Below are 23611 nucleotides of genomic sequence, written 5' to 3'. Positions count from 1 at the left end.
AAGAACCAAATCGATGTAAAATGCACCAATTGATGCAGCTTTACATTACAGTCCCCCTCCCCACTACATTCAGGTGTACTGACCAGCAGCGGCACATCCCCGTTCACACAGATTACTGTACTGCTGATAATCCGCCATCTTTTATGCCACATAGCAGCCCTACTGCCAAGACAGGTATTACCTACAAAATCATACAGACATGGTAACTGTATGGAGTCTGTGGGTTCACACATACAAAGAGGGTGTCTGTTCCCAAATCAGACCAAATAGATAGTGTAATAGGCCATTTACAGGTCACCTATAGATACAAACTGTGTCCACACCTCAGCAACTATAAAGCAGTGGGGGAATCAAGTTTATCCCTGAACTGTCTATAGTGGGAAATCCCCCCCAATAATTGAATGAAGCCTGAAACCTCAGTATAAAGCCAAGACATCTGGAGATGGTGTGCAAACAGCTCTGATATATGGAGAGACGTCACTCAAGAGCATCACAGGATGAAGTCATCTCAGGACAAGACCCGGTACAAGTGACTCACAAGAAACTTCGCCTGGATTGTTATTTTTGCAGGGAATAAAGAGAAAAACGGAAGCAGAACAAGTATCAGAGATACTGCAAGAAACCCCGCGAGTGACTAATATAAAACAACAACACTGTTACATGCTCAAGGCTGCAGGGTAACAGCAGAAGACATTCAGCACTTCAAGTTCTCATTTTCAAGATGTCTGTTTACTGTCAGAACAATATAGTTCACATTAAGATCCAAAACATCAAAGCCAATGGTTTGTACAGTAGCATGCATCAGTGTAGCTATTAGCCTGGGGTCTAGAACAAAAGAGGAAAAGTATGCGTTTTTGTTTTCACTGCTTTTTTTCTGTAAAACGAGAAAATATTGCAGCAATACTCATGAAAACGTCACGTGCCATACGTGAACACACCCTTGCGAATTTCCATCTTTTAACACCAGGTAAAAAAAAAATTTCTCCTACATTCTATGCCAAGGAATTTCATAATACATCACTATGATCCAACCATTAAAGTTATGATTCACAGCTCTGCCATAATGCAGTGATAGGATAAAATTTTTTACTACCTGTACTCATCAACAGGGGGAGCTCACTGCATACAGCAATACCGAATACAAGCATGCAGTAAACCCCCCCTACAGGTGGCTGTGGGTTGTTCGCCATGGAACAGTGAGTGTTAAATATGTAGCAGCAGAAATGCAGGCAAAAGATTTCCAATCTCATCCATGCTATATAATAAAAAAAGGATTGGAAACAAACCCCCCAAATGTAAAGCACCATGGAATTAATGGTGCTATATAAATAAATAAAAAATAATTAAACTAGTCAACTGTTCACCTGCCACCTCTCTACTTTCTTTAGGTGATCAACAGCAGGGATTAACATGTGACTGCAGAATCCAACTATATAAGGTTTGTTGCAAATATTATATATAAACTGTAAACACAAGATTTTATTTTTTTCCTTTATATTTTTTTTAATATAATGCAACATTTTACATCTATTGAAGCAAGAAAAACAAAACAAACAAAAAAAACCCTGCAAATATGGACCTAGTCTTTAAATACTATTCTTAGGCCCGGTTCACATCTGCATTCGGGTTTCCGTTAGGGGAGTCTATTTGGGGAGCCTCCGAACGGAAACCTATACGCATTAAAAAGCAGTTACCTTCAGGAAATCCACGGGGACCATAGACTATGATGGGGTCTGTGTGATTTCCACACAAAAAACATGTGGAGAGAAAAGTGCTCGCAGGACTTTCCTCTCCGCATGTTTTGTGCAGAAACCACATGGACTCCATTGTAGTTTATAGGGTCTGTGGATCTCCTGAAGGTAATTGCTTTTTAATGCGTATAGGTTTCCGTTCGGAGGGTCCCTTTTTACAATGTATCATTGTAGGCAGCCAGCTGTCTTGGACTCCAGACTGACAGATCTTATACAAGGTTTCGGTTTTCTGTCTTGCTCCCCATTCACACAAGGATGTCACAGTCACCTACAGGAACTTGTATAGCAGCTTTGCATAGCAGAGGCCACAGCCCAGTCTACTCCAGCAGGAATGTGTGTATAGAGGAGGCGGTAGTTTCACAAGCACAGACCAGAAAAAGCAGGTAATAGAGTAAAAATAGAAGTCAGGAGCCAATGATATTCTACATAAAGCCTCCATTGGGTGTATATGAGCAGGCCAGACAACTGTTCTCATTATCAATGTCCAACCATTACCTACAAAGTACAGCATCAGTAAATCGCACAGCACAGCGTCAGCTCTGCCAGTATGCAACCACGTGGAAGAAATATTGGTACCGTTAGTCTTGGCACCCATGTCCCTCCACTGTCAATAGGGTGGGCCTTACAAGCTCAGCGTCATCATTGGGCTGTGAGGAACGCACCTCTAATAGTACAAGGCTATAGTATGGAAGAACACTGTCGTGTGAAGGAAGGGGGGGTGGGGGCATTCCTCACAGCACAAAGATGACATTGAGATGTAAGTCCCTCCTTTCGGACAGTGGAAGGATATCCGTGCCAAAATTAAGGGCACTGACATCTCTAGCACTGGGAAGCATACTGGTAAGGGCTCGTTCACATCTGCGCCCGGTCTCCGTTCTGCAGGTTTCTGTTTCCTGCACAAAACTGAGCAGGAGACAGAAACCTGCAGGACTCTTTCAAACCCATGCATTTGGCTGGGTTTGAAAAATGTCTGGCCTTGAGCGCCAGTGAGCGTTTTATGCTCTCCGCCGCGAATCCGATTTTTTGAAAATCGGACACAGAGTCGGACATACAGTACTCTGTGTCTGGTTTTTAAAAACGGTTTCGCGGCGAAGAGCATAAAACGCTCACCGGCGCACACGGCCGGATCTGCTCTGACAGCTTTCAGTCCTCTGCATGCAGAAGATGAACGGACTCCGGGCGCTAGTGTGAACCTAGTGTCAAGCTGACAGTGAGCTGAATTCAGCGCACTGTCAGTCTTCCAGCAGTATGTAATACCGCCAGTGCTAGAGGACATGATAGGTCCTTTTTAAGGTGGTGACATTTTTCACTGAGGCTGACACATTGTGGGCAGGTGCATTCAATGTACAGAAGAGAGCTCAAACCAGAAGCAGCCGGACTGAGCGAGACAAAGAGAAACACCCAAGTCTGAACATTTTTCGCACAGATCTGGTGTCATGGCCTCTGGCTGTCTACAGAGAACACTGCAAGGATCTGAGAAACCATTACCGAGCTGTTGTCAGTCAGTTGAGTGTGAGATAGTGATACCGCAGTAACGTCTGTTCATGGTTTTTTGCCTGATAAAGCCTGGTCTGTTATCTTTCTATATAAGCACAAGATAACATTGAGTCCATTCTGCACGAGAATCTGCATATTATCTGATCTGCATAAGTGTTCTGTGTCCCATTCAGCCAGAGGGAGGAGGAGGAGACAAATACAAGAAATGAGAAGCAGACACTCCAGGCAGCGTGCTGAGACACTGAGATGGGAAAATCCCTTTAATCCAAATTGGTAGTTGCCCAATTTTAAACATTCCGGGAAAATGAAAATATAATTTGTTGCAAAATTCTCAAAAAACAAGAGCTATGACAGTAGTCAGAAGTCAACATGCTTTCTCCTCAAGCGAAGCTGAGGAGGATTGAGCAAGCTGGGTTGTTTTAAAAGGAATGAGTGTTAGTATGCCTTTCATGCCACGAGGAAGGTACGTATTAATACCAAAACACGTAGCTCAAACATCATGCGACTACACTTACAGTTACTATGTAACCTTTTTTTTTTTTATCAAAGGACAATAATAAAAGTTAATTTTCATTCAACTATTATGGATTTGGATTGAACTTCTTCCTGGTATGAGCGGAATTTTACGAAACGTTTTGCAAGCTGGGTGTTAAGCGACTCTCAGAGCAGCTGAAACATCGGAGCAGGCAGATCATCGACACCAACAACATTCTCATTATATGAGGTCCCAACGAGCTACTGAGATGCCGGAACAATCACAGGCACAGAGAAACAAGTTCAGTGCAGGCAGCTTGAGAGCTGCTGAAACACCGGAGCAGGCGGATCATCGACGCCAATAACACGCTCATTATATAGCGCCCAAGTGAATTGCTGAGATGCTGGAACAATCACAGGCACAGCGCAAGGAACAAGTTCAGCGGCAGGCCAGCTAGAGAGCTGCCGAAATGCCGAAGCAGGCGAACCATTGACAGCAGCACTTTGACGTCGGATCATCGACGTCAACAACACGCAGGCGAAGTCGCAGGTAGAAGCTAGTCAGATTATAAAGCAGCAGGCACAGGATGAACAGAGCTGCTGGTTCCCCTCTGATAAAGTACTGCCATACCCTGTGTATATGAAAAAAGTGTGATACATAAAGCCACCTGGGGTAGAGGACAACAGGTCAATTACCATGTTGTTGTAGGGAGAGGTACAGGATGGGGATGTTGAATCGCTATTCGTCACAACTAATCAGATCAATGTTTCCATTCTGTAACCTGTGCAGTACAAATACAAATCTGTGCATTCACAAAGATACAGTTTTATAATGCACCTGGAGAAACAGCATGAGGTTTCAAAGAGTTTTTTAATTTTACTGGTGAAACACTTTCAAAATTTTACACCTGGAAAATCTATGCAGTATTAACTGTACCGTGTGAAGCAGCACATAAGCCAAATAAACAGGCTACAACCGCTCTACATGCTGATATCAGCACTGTATAGAGTGTTTTAGTCTTACTTTATGTAAACAGCTCATTGATCCCAAGTATGATCAGCTCTTATTCTCCGCTCACACCCAGAGCTGCAGTCACAATTCTTTTTGCTGTAGGCAACTCAACACCACATAACTCATTATCCCCTATTCATCATCCATGCATAAGTCTTAGGCTAAGGCCTCACATCATGAGCTGCAGCCAAAAAGTGCTATGGGAAAAACTTACGGCGGAAACGGATTGTGGTTTTTCCTGCAGTGCTTTACGCAAAGACAGAAGAGTTTTCCTCTATGGACTTTCTGCCTCTACTATACCTATATGAAAAACGCCAGCATTTCCGTAGGTATAACTGACCTGCTGTGATTTACAAAAACGGGATGGTTTTCGAAATCGCAGCATGCCTGCTGCAAATATTTTTGTACAATGTGTGGATGGCATTAGCCAGAATCCCATCCACTTTGCAGGTAGTGACAATTACACTACGTGAAGCCCTGTGCCCTAAAGGGAACCCAGACCTGCAGATGCAATAACTCAGGTAGCCCTACCCCAAATGGTTTTTCCTTGCAAATCGGTGTAGCCCTGTAGCAGAGATAACAATGTTTTTGCCAAAATACCAAAAAGCTCTTTAGCGCAACAAAGGCATTGTTGCTTACTCTTTCATTGCTCCAAAGAGCACAAGTGCATATTGACAGAACAGATGATATCTTGAGATATGCTAGGTTCTGCTGATAGACTCTCTTTAAAGACACACAACTTGCATAAGGTAACTAGGAATCATTCAGTAGACTATGGCTTGGCGGCTGCTGCTCACCTCTTTGATGACTGTACCATGTACATTCCTCATAGAGATGATTACTTAGCAGTCATTAGGTCATTCCCAGAACCTTATTAAATCCATAATCACACACTAAAAACAGTTATTGGACCAATTATATGTAAGTAACACTGTGTCACCAGTGCAGAGCGCACTACATAACCAGTCGAGGACAGCACACATACTCATCATTTGACTACCGCCAGAAGCAATGTGTCATTTCCTTTCCTAGGCTAAATACACTTGGAACAAATTCTTACCTACGAAACCCTGGAGGTGGCAGCACGATAATTCTGTAAATGTACAGCCTACATTTGTAAAGAATGTTACTATTCATTGACAACATGCAGAGATTTGAAGAAAAACATATTATAAAGTTGCAGAACATTTTATTGTACAACTGGTTAGTATCATAAGGATCCCTTGACCACAAGAGGAAAGCAGTACTGTTACAAGATGTGAAGTTTCAAGCTCCCACTACCTTTCCCATCAGGGAACATTAGCTGCATCTTTGTTCTATTGTGGGTGCTCTATTGCCACAGGCTGGGTCATATACAATTCCTAAAACCCCTTAGTCATAGTGTAGCTAGTCAGTAGCTGTGCCAAGACACACATATACTGTACACACCTCTTCACCTCAGCTCTGCATCCTCTGCCCTAATAAAATATAAACTGAATCCAAAGTCATGTCCTCGCCCTGGTGATGCCAGATTCAGAGACAGACTTCTCCCCCACACCTCCGGTCTGGGTTGTTGCGGATCATACAGCACCGGAAACCACAGTCACATTTCATTTCTCTGTTTGAGAGTAATAGATCAGAGAAATAAGTGACAAAACAAAAGTTACATCACTGTCTGCGGAAGAGAGGAAGTCACTGGAAGACAAGTGCCTACTACTGCCCTCTGTTATCAGTCATTTCAGGCTGGGGAAGGGCAAAATCTAGAGGGTTTTTTTTCATGGGGCAGAACTTTGCCAGCCCCCACGATCACTTCTTTATGTCACGTACCTCCAATGCAGACAGCCTCAAAAGACATTTAGCTTCTTATGGGTCACCTATATCATTTACTTCTCCTAAACACTTATAAGCCATTACAGGCTCTGGTTTTATGTACATCCATGCACCTTTACCCTGGACAACCCATCCCTAAGGTTCCTGTATCGGAGGACACCTTGGTTGTTTCCCCATCTTCACATATTCAGATACCATCAATACAAATCATATCCAAAATGAAATATGCATGTTAGAGAAACTTTGTAAAGTATTATAGTTATTAAAAATTAAATGTTGCCTCAGAGAAATATCACAATTATCAGTTTGTAATAGTGCCCCCTGGTGTTCAACATGTAGAGGACGGTGCATCTCATTGTACAGAGAGTCTGTGCAAGCCATGCATGCATAGTAGAATACAGTACCAGCGCCGCGCCTCCCACAGATCGAGGCACAGATCGAGGCACTCACTGTAGAGGTTGCATAGACACCTTTCAAAGCACTATTTCACATGGAAAAAAAAAAAAAAAAAAGTCTTATGCATATTAATACATATGAGACTTTTCTTGGAATTTAAACAACCAAACTCTGCTCCGAGCTATAAACCATTTACCAACATCAGTCATATAGATTGTAACCCCTTGTGGGCAGGGCTCTCTATTCCACTTTGCTAGTTGGTCACTGTTCGTATTGTATTTGTGTATTTCGTGTGCCTTATGTAAACTATCAAATGTGCAGTATAAATGTGTAGCATAATATATTATTACAGTGAATGTCAGCACTTATATGGAGCCCACAAACAAGCAGAACAGGGAGCCAAAACCGCCACTTTGATTGTAAGCATTTAGTCCATGTGAGTGTACAGATAACAGATTTTCTAGCACCCAGGTGGTATCTATCCTTTGGATGGGACATTAGTATGTGATCGGTGAGGATCCCGAACCTGTACTGATCTGCTAATCCACCTGCCTCTAGGGCCCCACAGGATCTATTCAGATAATAGGTGCAGAGCTGCAGTACAGAGGACAGGGCTGCATCTGTGTCAGAAGTGACTCGAGAAAATGAGATTTAGTGTTCTGTCTATCATGTTTGTGTCGTTAACAGAAACCGGGATCTCCACATTCCTAAGCAGTGTCTTACATAACCCTGCCTGCCATGCTTCAGATCAGTGGCTCTAAGAGACAACATGCGCAGGTAGTAGAAGCGTAGCTAAAGGTATATTTATGTCACTATAATCTCCTGTACTGCTGGAACCAGAGGTAAACTGGGACCTCTAATAAGTGTGGCTGGTATTGGGATGTAAGGGTAGATCCACATTCAGCAGCTAAAACCAGACATGGCATTATTGTATCAAAAATAAAAGATGTTTTGGCACGGATTGGTTTTACCAGCTCTTTGCCCACTATGTTATGACAGGTCAGACATTTTCAACACCCACATCATGAATGGGAAGTACACACGGACAATAAGGATGCATTTCTCGTTTAGTGTTCTTAGTTCTCAAGCACAAAGTATGAACAACAGGATCTTCCCAATACCTGCTCATAAAGGAATCCAAAGGGCACCAGAGCTTGTCTCTAGCTATTAGGACAAGGGAAGAGAACAGTAAATAACCCCCAATTATCCTATACCACTAACTAATAATCCTATCTCACCAACTTCCCAGCACATAAAAATGGTGCCTATGGATCCAGAAGGAAAGTGGACATTAAAAGGGGGTGACTTGTTTAAATCCTGGAAATATTGGGGAAATTTAAGAAAGTTGGCTGTGTTGTGAAATGCAACCAGTCACAGCCAAAACCTGCAACATAGTGATCTAGCATGCCTAGTGTTTCAGCTGACCATGGGTCTACTGTCTTGTATGCACAGCATCATTTGAGTAGGACTATGGTTGGGCAGGAACTCATTAGAGATCACTATGCTGTAGCAAGATCAGCTCATTCAAGCCATGGTCACTGAGAGAAGTGCAGTTGTCAAATAGACCACTACCAGGAACACACATGACCGTCTGAACAAGCACTTAGCAGACGTCACATAACCGGAAGCCCTTGCAGTTTGTCTGTTAATGTTACTGTACACTCACCGGCCACTTTATTAGGTACACCTGTCCAACTGCTCGTTAACACTTAATTTCTAATCAGCCAATCACATGGCGGCAACTCAGTGCATTTAGGCATGTAGACATGGTCAAGACAATCTCCTGCAGTTCAAACCGAGCATCAGTATGGGGAAGAAAGGTGATTTGAGTGCCTTTGAACGTGGCATGGTTGTTGGTGCCAGAAGGGCTGGTCTGAGTATTTCAGAAACTGCTGATCTACTGGGATTTTCACGTACAACCATCTCTAGGGTTTACAGAGAATGGTCCGAAAAAGAAAAAACATTCAGTGAGCGGCAGTTCTGTGGGCAGAAATGCGTTGTTGATGCCAGAGGTCAGAGGAGAATGGCCAGACTGGTTCGAGCTGATAGAAAGGCAACAGTGACTCAAATAGCCACCCGTTACAACCAAGGTAGCCAGAATAGCATCTCTGAACACACAGTACGTCGAACTTTGAGGCAGATGGGCTACAGCAGCAGAAGACCACACCGGGTGCCACTCCTTTCAGCTAAGAACAGGAAACTGAGGCTACAATTTGCCCAAGCTCATCGAAATTGGACAATTGAAGATTGGAAAAACGTTGCCTGGTCTGATGAGTCTCGATTTCTGCTGCGACATTCGGATGGTAGGGTCAGAATTTGGCGTCAACAACATGAAAGCATGGATCCATCCTGCCTTGTATCAACGGTTCAGGCTGGTGGTGGTGGTGTCATGGTGTGGGGAATATTTTCTTGGCACTCTTTGGGCCCCTTGGTACCAATTGAGCATCGTTGCAACGCCAAAGCCTACCTGAGTATTGTTGCTGACCATGTCCATCCCTTTATGACCACAATGTACCCAACATCTGATGGCTACTTTCAGCAGGATAATGCGCCATGTCATAAAGCTGGAATCATCTCAGACTGGTTTCTTGAACATGACAATGAGTTCACTGTACTCCAATGGCCTCCACAGTCACCAGATCTCAATCCAATAGAGCATCTTTGGGATGTGGTGGAACGGGAGATTCGCATCATGGATGTGCAGCCAACAAATCTGCGGCAACTGTGTGATGCCATCATGTCAATATGGATCAAAATCTCGGAGGAATGCTTCCAGCACCTTGTTGAATCTATGCCACGAAGAATTGAGGCAGTTCTGAAGGCAAAAGGGGGTCCAACCCGTTACTAGCATGGTGTACCTAATAAAGTGGCCGGTGAGTGTAAGGTGGTGCAGATGTTCACAGTTCAGTTTTTCTCCATTTAACCCACAGAAATAAGTGTGAAGATGGGCAGGGAAGTGGTTTGGCAGTGTGAGACAGCTTGGGCCTTTCTTACTGTCAGATAACAGATCTGCTTCACACCTAACCCAGTGAAGTACATTACAGTGCCAGGTAGTTGATTCTTATGGGGTTCAGGTGTCAGACCCCACTTATATAGTACTGGTGGTCTATCTTGAGGACAGGTTATCAGTATAAGGCTGCTTTTACACAAATGAGCTTCATCTGTTATACCTGAATATTATGGCTGGACATGGACTCCTACCATTTTAGATATCAATGATGCTAGCGATACCTACCTCCTACCGAAATACTATTCTGTTGTGATTACAGTATAGAATAATATTTCGCCGGGAGACATGGACTGATAACATAATAGATTACAGTTATGTATGATGCTAGGAGTCCCTGTTTCCCAGTCACTACTGAACAGTATTTCTGGAGGAGAGAGGGATTCCTAGCATCATAGATAGCTATAATGTTAGGAGTTCATGTCCCAACATACTGTCCAGGTCAGTAATTCTGATTTACACATGGACCGTGTTGCAGAGATGAAAATGAAATTTATGTATGTAGGAGTAAGATGCGTAAAATTTATCATAAATAATACATTTGGCACATCATCAGTTGTCCACAGGTTAGAAAACACAGCTTGCAGATTTGCACTATAAGGCTGGATTCACACCTGTGAATGTTGTCCGTTCGAGCATTCAATTTATCATTCCACTTAAAAAAACAAAAAGTGGAGCGAATAGTCCTGCATTTTTCGGGTGGAAACCCAGCAGACCCCATTATAGTCTATGGGGTTTGCGGATTTCCGCAGGTAACCACTTTTTTAAGCAGTTTAGGTTTCCGTTTCTGGGGTCCCCAAGCAGACCACACAAACAGAAACCTGAATGCAGGTGTAAACCTAGCATCATTTATCTCAGTAAATTTAGTAAAGCTCCCCCCCCCACCATTCATATGGAAAAATATTTAGCCTAAACAAAGAATCTGGAACAAAACTTAATACACAGTTTGACACCTATGTCTCAGATCACGCAACTTATTATAGAAAACTGGTGCTAGTGGGGCTGGGTTTTTTTTTGGCCTCTTTAGCCTGAGGCCCTGGCTTTGGCTCCAAAAACCGCAACAAAAAAAGATGTTTCCCCTCAATTTGGGGCCTTAGCCTCAATGGCTTTTTTTTTTTTAACCACAAAAACACCATTAAAAACACTGTGGCCAGATGTTACAGGTTATACAATATGAATCTGCATATGAAACCACAGGAAAAACATTGCGTGACTAAAACTAATAAAAGATCATTGTTTTTTTTCCTCCCTTTCCCCAAGAAAAGAAAAATGCCAATGAAAAAGTGTGTGAAGGTAACTTTAGAGCTGAAAGCTAAATCTTTCTCTGCCTTTCATAGATTTCAGCTCTGGCACTTGCATTAAGAGGCAGAAAACCCTACTGCAAGTAAGTACCCCAACAGGGCGCCTGTAACCACGTTAGCAATACAAGGCAGGGACTCACAATGACCAGAAGTTATCAGGAAAAATATCTTTGTACAGTGTTAGCCAGTGGATATGAAATATAAAAAATTGAGAGTCTTCAGTAGTTCATACCTTTTTTTAATGGCTAACTAAAATGATGACAGATTGCAAGCTTTCGGGACTATTTTATGTTATCAACTATGCCTGACGAAGGGACCTGAGAAGTCCTGAAAGCTTGCAATCTGTCATCATTTTAGATAGCCATTAAAAAAGGAATCAACTACTGAAGACTCAATTTTTTTTATATTTCAGAAGTTATCAATGTTGCTGAATCATGAGAGCCCTTTCAAATGGCGGCAAAAGGTCTGTGAGTCGGTCGTACTTCCCAGTCCAACTTCAGCTCCTGTGAACTTACAGCCTCAGTGCCTTATCGTAAACTGCAGAATTACTGTGGCTTGCAGCCTTATGGTAGTTCTGAATCTTACAGTATTATATTACACATCAACAAATAATAGATTCCTGCCAGTTGAATCAGGAAATATGGCCAATACACGGACCACTGAAAAGACTCCTAAGGCCACGGTCACATGTGCAACCCAAATTCAAGAGGGCAGACTACAGAAACTTTTCAACCTACTCCTGCTTGTCGCTTACAAACAGAGATGCAATACATTGGCATGTGAATAAGACCTTAGTCAGACACAGCTCAGGGATGCTGCAGGAATTCCATTTTTACAACATCTCCTAAAATGGAGTCACATCTGACTCCCATTATTGCTCTGTAAATACCACATTTGGACGTTATCAGTCATAGACATACTGCATAGATCTAGACACAGAAATCAGGGCCAGATGACCGACCCAACCATAAGCTATTTGCCAATAATAGTTCTTTTTCATACATGAGTCATCTGCACAAGGTTCTGAGGAAAGAGTGCTGTGGCAAAGATATCACAGTTGACCCCAGCTGTCACTTCCAGGCAATGATTCGAATCAACTTTTCGAGAAAAGCAGCGCGGCATAACCCATAAATCATCACGAAACACTCCAAGTATTAGAAGCACCAAATCTGACTAGTTATATAGAGGTTTGTCTACTGCAGTGCAGAACATTCAGGAGTCTATGACAGCTGGGCGCTACAGTGTATCTAGATAGAGATAAATCAAACATATTACCCCCCCAAGGGTATGAGACAGAAAGATTAGATTGTAAGCTCCTGGGATCAGGGCCTGAGACAGTGACCAAATCAATACTAACAAACAACATGCCCCATAGAAGTGATGCTCTGCAGATCTTGTGCTGCAGCCAATTTCCTGTAGGTAATGACCGCCATAAAATGAAGCCACAATATGATGTGTAAGCAGGTTGCACAATCCCTATAAACTTTCCCAGTGGGCCTGGCCTTTTTCTTAGCACTCTCACCACTGCAGCTAACAATGTGACAACTGGGACTTGTAGTCCACTACAGTTAGTGTGACTTAGGACGCACTCAGATAAATAAAGTGTCATACAAGTTCAACATCTATAATGTAGTCAGAGTATGATGGCACATAGACCCACGGGAGGGGGCCTTCTTTGCAATATTTTTCGCCAGTGCGCCTTTTATTAAACTAGTTTTTCTGTGGTGTCCATTTGCGTTGTCGCCGCACCACCTTGTTAGCGGTTGTGTTCGTTTCAATGCACCTTAATAAGGTATGTGTACTTTGCCCCTTTTGCTATAAAGGAAAAAAAAAAAAAAAAAAAAAAAAAAAAGTACTATTGCCTCGTTTTACTATTGTCTGACCCGACTTTTTTTTTTTTATGCTCCCCATTTAGGTTATGCCCTCTTGCTCCAACAAAAAGTGGCGAGGTCAGCATAACATAAAAAAAACAACAACCAACCACATTAAAAGGCACAACTTCCCCACCTTGCTTCATTCTCATTCCCTCATTGCTGTCGCTGCCAGGTGGGGGTGCGTATACTATACCATATTTTCTGGAAGTACCCACTGATTGTGCCCTTTTGGAGGGAGGTCAAACTACTTACAGATGCTCTTATTATACAGGGTGTTCCCCTAGACCCCCCTAAATTACTTGCTTAATTTCCTCCATAGAGATTTGGGTAAGGAGACCTCCAAATAATTTTTTCCTATATACTGCCGCCAAGACGTTAATTGCTCTTCATTGGAGGAAAACTTCCCCACTCACTTCATTGCTTGCATGAAAGATGTCCGTAGCACGGAGCTCCTGAACGCCTCCCGCAGCCATAGAGTGTAGGCCTTCGGTGCCGTGTGGTCAGCCTGGGATAAATATTGCACTTTTCAAGCTCTTTGACTCTCTTTTCCCCCTTTCTCCTTGTCAGTTCCTCAGTGTTGTTCATTGTTTATTTTTCATTTGAACTGTTTTTGCATTCTTCCTAGATGGTTGGTGTGCTGGACACATGTTGTGGCAGTTTGCCTTTGGCTACATATTCTACTTCTGTTTCTCTGTTTTTATTATTACATACCTTGTTAAACAAAATTTTTATAAAAGTTACAGTTTAAAAAAAGGCACAACTTAAAATAAAAAAAAACCTCAGTAGCTTGATAAATGTGCCATACTGAACTTAATGAGTTTTTTCCCCTCCCATTCTGTTCCTTGTTCCATATGAAGAAGAAGAGGCGCATCATATTCTGCTTCAAATTAGCTTCTTTGGATTGCAAACTGAGCAAAGCACCATAAAGGATTAAACAATAAATAAATAATAAAAAAATTCAGTCCACAGAATAAGGTTTAAAAGTACACTCACACATAGGAATTTGCCGTGGATTTGGGGGCCTCCGACTCAGCCCCCCATTGTTTACAATGGAAAGCAGAGATCACAGCAGAAAAAAAAAACAAAAACAAAAAACAAAAAAAAACGTCTTGCTCGATCTTTCCACGGATTCTGCATCTCAAGACTCCCTGCTGATTAGGTCCATTCATCTGGGCCAAAACAGCAGTGCAAAGCCACAACAGAATGCAGATGTCCTGCACCATTCTGTCACGGCTAGACCACGGCCAAATACGGTGGCAGAAAATGAAGAGGAGATGCTCTTTATTTTCCGTTGTGTGAACATAGCCTAACACTTCATGTGTTGAATCCGTTGATGGTTATCGGTTCCATAAAGAAGTGCGCACATATCAGCATCAAGGTTCTCTTTTCAGACAAAGCAGTAGGTGTAGATGGACAACTTGAACTGAAGTGTTCAGGAGTGAATGTTCCCACAACGTCACATTCCTAAATGCATCGATGACCAATAAGGTGGTAAAGTAGTTAGAGATCTGCGCTTCTTGTTAACCATCCCACTGAAGAATTACAGTTTTTTTGGCCTCCCACGATCCAGACAACAGGGGACGTTTTCCCCTGTTGCAAATTCAGCCTGAGCATAGCCATGCCGAGTCTAGGTGTGTTTGGTGTACAGAGCGCCCATTCACCTCAACAGGAGCGACAGAAATAGTCAAGTGCTGTACTTCACCTATCTAGCATGAGCCCGGAGTTCATCTGTCCACCAAGCAACAGGCCTATAGTCAACCTGAAATTGCAATGGGGGGGAGCACCCCCATTCTGCGGATCGTGGGGGTCTTGCCAATTATTGGATCTTTTATACTCTGGATGGAGTATAAAGACTTTTAGTGACATAACCCTTGTAATGAATGGGAGAACTGGATGCCACCATTCCCTCTGACACAAGGGTGTGTCACTACACTGTACGATACTGTCAGCACTGATTGGACAGCGACACATTATGTAAGGATTCCCACTTCACAAATGGTAACATTCCATTCTAAATTTAGTCATATATCCAGGAGGAATCACAGAGGAACAGCTCATCAGACTTATGAGAAACTAGGTTCCATAAGTTCTATCTATAGGGAATGCAATTACTGTATTTGCTAAAACAAACATGACAGAAGAGGTAATGACTGGCTGATAACAGAGAGCAACAGACTATATACAACTATGTAATGTATGTAAACAAACCAACCCTCTTCATGTTATAGAAGACAACACGAAGTTAAAGGGCCAGTGCAGTCCTTGTAGAATGAAAAGTTCTGACTTTTGGGCATAACAGAGTCACGTACTGTATTCTGCTATTTCATCCGGTAAAAACGTAAAGCTTTATAATAGAAACTTATAATAATCTTATAATAGAAACTTGACGGCGCCCTTTACAGTCAATGAGGTGCACTGAGCGCTGCTGGTATATGGCTATATGTCATGTCAGGGATCAGACTCTCCATTATATTGTTGTTTTGCTACTATGACGGAAAACACCACCATAAGTAACACACAGGTGTGAACAGAAACTTAGCTGACAGAGGATTGTCTACGTTAAAATAAACAGAGTTCTATACAGTGAATCATCCATTTTAGCGTCATACATTTTCCGCCCTTCGCTGTTTGTTTTTCTACAAGTTATTTCTGGTTATTGGTAGGTGAAGTATAGCGGGAAGACACAGGACACTTTGTGGACAGTCGTGTGCACATATATACTGCGGAATCTTGTGGCAAATAAGACAATGGACTGAAGAGCTGACACTCAGTCACCCATGAGCCATACAATAACCCAGTAACTCTCAGAGATCACAACATAATTGTGAATAATGGAAACCCCAAGGAATCCTGGAGATGTGTACAGAGGATAAGAGAGAAGATAAGCAATGCTGCAGTGTCTGCCGGGGCAGTAGTCACACATAGTACACCTATGTAGTCTGAGAGCTGCACTGACTACGCCTCTCATTAGACCCGGACACTCGCTCTATAATGGGAGGTGCAGTTACTTTCTACCAAACCAGAGGGTAGCAGATCGCTCCAGTAGCCAGCCCCAATACTGACAGGGAGACACACGGAAACACCGGGCACACCCCTAGCTCCGCTCTTACCTGCGGCCGGTTGTTGTACTTGATGTCCGGTTCCTTCATGTTGGCGGCGGTTGTGGCGCTTCTGCTGCTCCCGAAGTCTTTAGGTTTCCGACTGCGATAAGGCTGCGACTCCTCTCAGGTACGAATCTCCAGGTGTGTCCTCGGCCCCGGGAGGAATCACGTGACAGTGGCAGTTCAGCCCCCCTGCCCAGGTGTGTCACCGGCCGGGATCAGTCATGTGATGAGAGCGGCCCCGCCTCCTGCTGCAGGTGAATGAGCGCAGCGGCCACAGGAGAGGGACAGAAACTAAAGAGGGGGGAGCGAAACTGAGAATGTCCTCTCTCCCTCCTACTGTACCCACCCCTCCCCCGCCGGGAAACCACCACCCTCCTAATATGTACAGCACCGCCACTCACCGGTGTCTGTATGTAAGGATATATATACCCTGCTACGTCACTGGTGTCTGTATGTACAGTATATATACCCTCCTGTCACTGGTGTCTGTATGTACAGTATATATACCCTCCTGTCACTGGTGTCTGTATGTACAGTATATATACCCTCCTGTCACTGGTGTCTGTATGTACAGTATATATACCCTGCTACGTCACTGGTGTCTGTATGTACAGTATATATACCCTCCTGTCACTGGTGTCTGTATGTACAGTATATATACCCTCCTGTCACTGGTGTCTGTATGTACAGTATATATACCCTGCTACGTCACTGGTGTCTGTATGTACAGTATATATACCCTCCTGTCACTGGTGTCTGTATGTACAGTATATATACCCTCCTGTCACTGGTGTCTGTATGTACAGTATATATACCCTCCTGTCACTGGTGTCTGTATGTACAGTATATATACCCTGCTACGTCACTGGTGTCTGTATGTACAGTATATATACCCTCCTGTCACTGGTGTCTGTATGTACAGTATATATATCCTCCTGTCACTGGTGCCTGTATGTACAGTATATATACCCTGCTACGTCACTGGTGTCTGTATGTACAGTATATATACCCCCCTGTCACTGGTATATGTATGTACAGTATATATACCCTCCTGTCACTGGTGTCTGTATGTACAGTATATATACCCCCCTGTCACTGGTATATGTATGTACAGTATATATACCCTCCTGTCACTGGTGTCTGTATGTACAGTATATATACCCCCCTGTCACTGGTATATGTATGTACAGTATATATACCCTCCTGTCACTGGTGTCTGTATGTACAGTATATATACCCCCCTGTCACTGGTATATGTATGTACAGTATATATACCCTCCTGTCACTGGTGTCTGTATGTACAGTATATATACCCCCCTGTCACTGCTGTATGTATGTACCGTATATATAGTGGGATTCCAGCCCAACAGAGAACTTCCACCTGGAGTTCTGCAAATACCTGCTCCATGTCCATCGCAACACCACCAACATGGCCTGCAGGACAGAGCTAGGCAGACTCCCCCTATGGCTCACCATGCAGAAGAAGGCGCTATCATTCTGGACTCACATACAGGACAGCAGCCCTGGCTCTTACCACCACTAAGCCTGGCTGAGCCACAGAACCCAGAGAAAAACTGGTACCCCCCAACCAAGCGTCAGCCATCTGCCAAGCCAAAACCCCCAACATGCCCTGAACAAGGCTCAAATAAAAAGAACCACTGAGAGAGACAAAGAGCGGTACATCGAGGAATGGAGAAGCGCAATAAATAACTCCAAGAAACTCACCGTGTACCAGTCACTGCAAAGAGACTACACCATGGCCACCTACCTAGAGAGAATACGCCACCCCAAACACAGACAGACCCTGAGCCGGTACAGACTGAGCGCCCACAACCTGGAGATAGAGACGGGGCGATACAGGCAGACGTACAAGCCACGGGAGAACAGACTGTGCCAGCACTGTGACCAGGGGGCCCTAGAAGACGAGACCCACTTCCTGCTACACTGCACCAAATACTCAGCTGTGAGGGCCGTCTACTACCAAAGACTCTCTGCCCACATCCCAGACTTCACATCTGCAGACAAGAAGAGGAAACTCTACATCCTACTGGGAGAAGAAGAGGCCACTGTGGAGATCGCTGCCCAATACGTGTCCAGCTGTCACCAAACAAGAGGAAGATGAGACTCCACGGACTGTTATACCCCAAACCACTTGCCCCACCCCACCTCCCCATATAGCGGTCACCAACTAAGAGGAAGTTGAGACTCCATGGACTGTTATACCCCAAATCAGCCACCCCCCACCCCCTTACCCCATACTCTCACCCTCGACTCCAACTCCCCCCCACACACACACACTTTACTAGCTTTGGCAATGCCAAATATCCATTCGGACGTGCCAATAAAGCCTATTTGATTTGATTTGATACCCTCCTGTCACTGGTGTCTGTATGTACAGTATATATACCTTCCTGTCACTGGTGTCTGTATGTACAGTATATATACCTTCCTGTCACTGGTGTCTGTATGTACAGTATATATACCCTCCTGTCACTGGTGTCTGTATGTACAGTATATATACCCTCCTGTCACTGGTGTTTGTATGTACAGTATATATACCCTCCTGTCACTGGTGTTTGTATGTACAGTATATATACCCTCCTACGTCACTGGTGTCTGTATGTACAGTATATATACCCTCCTGTCACTGGTGTATGTATGTACAGTATATATACCCTCCTGTCACTGGTGTATGATCAATCAAATCAAATAGGCTTCAATGGCACGTGTGAATGGATATTTGGCATTGTCAAAGCTAGTAAAGTGGGGGGGGGGGGGGCTGATTTGGGGTATAACAGTCCATGGAGTCTCAACTTCCTCTTAGTTGGTGACCGCTATATGGGGAGGTGGGGTGGGTGGGGCAGGTGGTTTTGGGTATAACAGTCTGTAGAGTCTCATCTTCCTCTTAGTTGGTGACCGCTATATGGGGAGGTGGGGTGGGGCAAGTGGTTTGGGGTATAACAGTCCGTGGAGTCTCATCTTCCTCTTGTTTGGTGACAGCTGGACACGTATTGGGTAGCGATCTCCACAGTGGTCTCTTCTTCTCCCAGTAGGATGTAGAGTTTCCTATTCTCGTCTGCAGATGTGAAGTCTGGGATGTGGGCAGAGAGTCTTTGGTAGTAGACGGCCCTCACAGCTGAGTATTTGGTGCAGTGTAGCAGGAAGTGGGTCTCGTCTTCTAGGGCCCCCTGGTCACAGTGCTGGCACAGTCTGTTCTCCCGTGGCTTGTACGTCTGCCTGTGTCACCCCGTCTCCATCTCCAGGTTGTGGGCGCTCAGTCTGTACCGGCTCAGGGTCTGTCTGTGTTTGGGGTGGCGTATTCTCTCCAGGTAGGTGGCCATGGTGTAGTCTCTTTGCAGTGACTGGTACACGGTGAGTTTCTTGGAGTTATTTATTGCGCTTCTCCATTCCTCGATGTACCGCTCTTTGTCTCTCTCAGTGGTTCCTTTTATTTGAGCCTTGTTCAGGGCATGTTGGGGGTTTTGGCTTGGCAGATGGCTGACGCTTGGTTGGGGGGTACCAGTTTTTCTCTGGGTTCTGTGGCTCAGCCAGGCTTAGTGGTGGTAAGAGCCAGGGCTGCTGCCCTGTATGTGTGTCCAGAATGATAGCGCCTTCTTCTGCATGGTGAGCCATAGGGGGAGTCTGCCTAGCTCTGTCCTGCAGGCTATGTTGGAGGTGCTGCGATGGACATGGAGCAGGTATTTGCAGAACTCCAGGTGGAAGTTCTCTGTTGGGCTGGAATCCCACTTTGACTGGTCTGGGTAGGTGGCTGGGCCCCAAAAACACTGCCTTAGAGAAGGATCAGGGAGATGACTGTGTCAAATATCTTCAGCCAGACCCTCACCGGTGGTTTGAGGTGGTACAGTTGTCTTCTGATGGCGTAGAAGGTTCTGCAGGCTTTTGCTTTCAGGGTTTCTATTGCTGCTTTGAAGCTTCCTGATTGGCTGAGCTCCAGCCCCAGGTAGGTTTAGCTGTTGGTTTTCTCCAGTGTGGAGCCGTTCAGTGTGAATTGTGGGGTGGTGGAGGCTTTATTGTGGCCCTTCTTCTGAAATACCATGACTTTGGTCTTCTTCTGGTTGATGGGTAGGGCCCATGTGGTGCTGAATTTTTCCAGCACTGACAGGCTTTCTTGGAGGTTTTTCTCGGTGGGGGCCAGGAGTAGGAGGTCATCAGCGTATAGCAGGAACTTCACCTCCCGATTGTTCAGGGTGAGGCCTAGGGTTGGTGAGGCCTCCAGGGCTGTAGCCAGTTCATTGATATCGATGTTGAAGAGCGTTGGGCTCAGGCTACAGCCTTGTCTGACCCCTCAGGCCTGTTGGAAGTATGCTGTCCTTTTCCCATTCACCTTCACACTGCACTGGTTTCCGGTGTAGGAGCTCTTGATGACGTCATATGTTCTTCCTCCTATTCCACTCTCTAGGAGTTTCAGGAGCAGGCCTGGGTGCCATACTGAATCAAACGCCTTCTTAAAGTCCACGTATGTACAGTATATATACCCTCCTGTCACTGGTGTCTGTATGTACAGTATATATACCCTCCTGTCACTGGTGTCTGTATGTACAGTATATATACCCTCCTGTCACTGGTGTCTGTATGTACAGTATATATACCCTCCTGTCACCGGTGAAAGTATGTACAGTATATATACCCTCCTGTTCCCCTGCTGCTGCGCCGGCGCAGGATTGAAGACGGGACCCGAGGAGTATGCTCAGTTCCCCTGAGTATGCTCAGTTCCCCTGCTACTGTGCCGGCGCGGGATTACAAGCAATGACGCCGGAAGACGGGACCCGAGGACATCGCTGCAAGAAGAAAGAAGATGTAGGCGTGGCTAAAGATGACGTTGGACCGTGCATGCCCGCCCAGCGTGCACAATACGGTATGATTATCATATTCTTTTTTAGGGTATTATTTTAAAACTGGGGGGTAGTTTAATATAACATTAGCAATGCCTGAACGGCCTTTTTAACCCCTTCCCGCCGATGGCATTTTTTGATTTTCGTTTTTCGTTTTTGACTCCCCTCCTTCTAAACCCCATAACTTTTTTATTTCTCCGCTCCCAGAGCCATATGAGGTCTTAATTTTTGCGGGACAAATTTTTCTTGATGATGCTACCATTAATTATTCTATATAATGTACTGGGAAGCAGGAAAAAAATTCAGAATGGGGTGGATTTGAAGAAAAAATGCATTTCTGCGACTTTCTTACGGGCTTTGGTTTTACGGCGTTCACTGTGCAGCCAAAATGACATGTCCCCTATATTCTGTGTTTCGGTACGGTTCTAGGGATACCAAATTTATATGGTTTTATTTACATTTTGACCCCTAAAAAAAATTCCAAAACGGTGTTAAAAAATTTTTTTTTCTAAAAGTCGCCATATTCCGACGGCCGTAACTTTTTTATACATAGGTGTACGGGGATGCATAGGGCGTCTTTTTTTGCGGGGCCGGGTGTACTTTTTAGTTCTACCATTTTCGGGAAATGTTATTGCTTTGATCACTTTTTATTCAAATTTTTATCAGAATCAAAACAGTGAAAAAACGGCGGTTTGGCACTTATGACTATTTTTCCTGCTACGGTGTTTACTGAACAGGAAAAATATTTTTATAGATTTGTAGAGCGGGCGATTTCGGACGCGGGGATACCTAACATGTATGTGTTTCACAGTTTTTAACTACTTTTATATTTGTTCTAGGGAAAGGGGGGTGATTTGAACTTTTAATACTTTTTATATTTTTTTATATTTTTTTTTACTTTTTTTTTTATTTTTTTTTTTAATTTATTAGACCCCCTAGGGGTGTTGAACCCCAGGGGGTCTGATCACTAATGCAATGCATTACAATGCTAATGCATTGCAATGCATTGCAAAAAATCATCATCTCTTTTGCAGGCTGCATACACCAGTCTGCAAAAGAGAGAATTTGCAGACCGGCTGGAAGCCTTTAACAAGGCTCCCGGCTGTCATGGCAACGGGGGGTCGGCCCTGGAGCATGCTCCAGGAGCCGGCGATCCCTGCCAAAATGGCGGCGCCCATGCGCCGCCGGGAAAATGGCGCTTCCGGCGCCTTTGACAGCAGCACCGGAGGGGTTAATGCCTCCGATCGGTCCGGGGACCAATCGGAGGCATTAGAGCCGGTTGTCTACTGCTTAAAGCAGTAGACACCCGGCGGCTATGACGGCCGCCCGGCTCCCGGGCGGTCGCCATAGTTACAGACCCGACACGCGCCGTACTATTACGGCGCATGTCGGGAAGGGGTTAAAGGCTATTCACGCATATGTGGGGCTCTATCAGCATAATTTTGCTGATAGAGCCCCTTTAAGTCTTGTTTGCCAGAGGGATCAAATACTTATTTGTCTGCGCAAAATGCAAATAAATTTATAAAATTTATACCATGTGATTTTCTGGGTTTTATTTTTGTATTCTCTCACTGTTAAAATTAACCTACCCTTAAAATGATAGACTTGGGCAAACTTACAAAATCAGCAAGGGATCAAATAATTATTTCCGTAATTGTAGATCTATTATACCTCTCAGAATGTGGGTCCCTCTGTTTGTATTGACCTCTTGTCCCCTGGTATCCTTTTCTTTCTGGATACTTTTATGTATTTTGATATTGTGATAAAGTTTTCAGGTTTGATTTTAGCAACATCTTATGCCACATATACTTACCTATACGTGACGCATTGTGACCGACTCAGGTTTCTATAGTAAAAACACGCTTTGGATAGCATCATTCTATGGGGGAACGGAATGGTGTAACCTCCCTGGCAGAAACCATGTCATAGTGAAGTGGCCGTTTATTTACTGCAGAGGGAGACCTGTTCCAACCCCCTGAAAGAGTGAAGGTGATAAATTGCCAACAACTCAGCTGGCTCGACATGACCATGCAGGGCCGCCGATAGGCCAGTACTACCACTACTGGCGTCAGGGGCCCGGCCAAATTGAAAAATGGGGGGGGCCCGGTTTTGGCCCGCCACCGTGTGCCGGCCCCCTGGCGCCCGTAGCAGTCATTGTATGTCCTATTTCAACTCAGATCTGCATCCAGAGGACGCAGATCTGAGTTGAAGACATACGCGGCTGAAGCAAGGAGCTGACACAGGTCAGCTCCTCGCTTCGCCGCTGCGCGCCTCTCTCGCTGACACATATGTGGCTGAAGCGAGGAGCTGACTTGTGTCAGCTCCTCGCTTCGCCGCCGCCGCTGCTACTGGCTTGTAGATGCGATGTGATCACATCGCGTCTACAAGCCAGTAGCCGGCGAAGCGAGTAGCTGACACAGGTCAGCTCCTTGCTTCAGCAATCGCGTCTACAAGCCAGTAGCAGCGGCGGCAGCGAAGCGAGGAGCTGACACAGGTCAGCTCCTCGCTTCGCCGCTGCGTGCCTCTCTCGCTG

General features: G+C 44.5%; 1 protein-coding gene across 1 annotated transcript in view; it reads right to left on the bottom strand.

The window, feature by feature from the left end:
* Window positions 1-16402, bottom strand: part of ST14 (ST14 transmembrane serine protease matriptase) — a 35378-nt gene extending 18976 nt beyond the window's left edge. The window contains exon 1 of the mRNA XM_075280124.1: window positions 16232-16402. Coding sequence (XP_075136225.1) covers window positions 16232-16270 — 39 coding nt within the window. The 5' untranslated portion in view covers window positions 16271-16402. The remainder of the gene's footprint in view (window positions 1-16231) is intronic.
* Window positions 16403-23611: the final 7209 nt, after the last annotated feature.

The sequence above is a fragment of the Leptodactylus fuscus genome, chromosome 6 (genome assembly GCF_031893055.1).
Source record: "Leptodactylus fuscus isolate aLepFus1 chromosome 6, aLepFus1.hap2, whole genome shotgun sequence".
NCBI classification, from domain to species: Eukaryota; Metazoa; Chordata; class Amphibia; order Anura; family Leptodactylidae; genus Leptodactylus; species Leptodactylus fuscus.
This window is presented reverse-complemented; position numbering and strand designations above follow the sequence as displayed.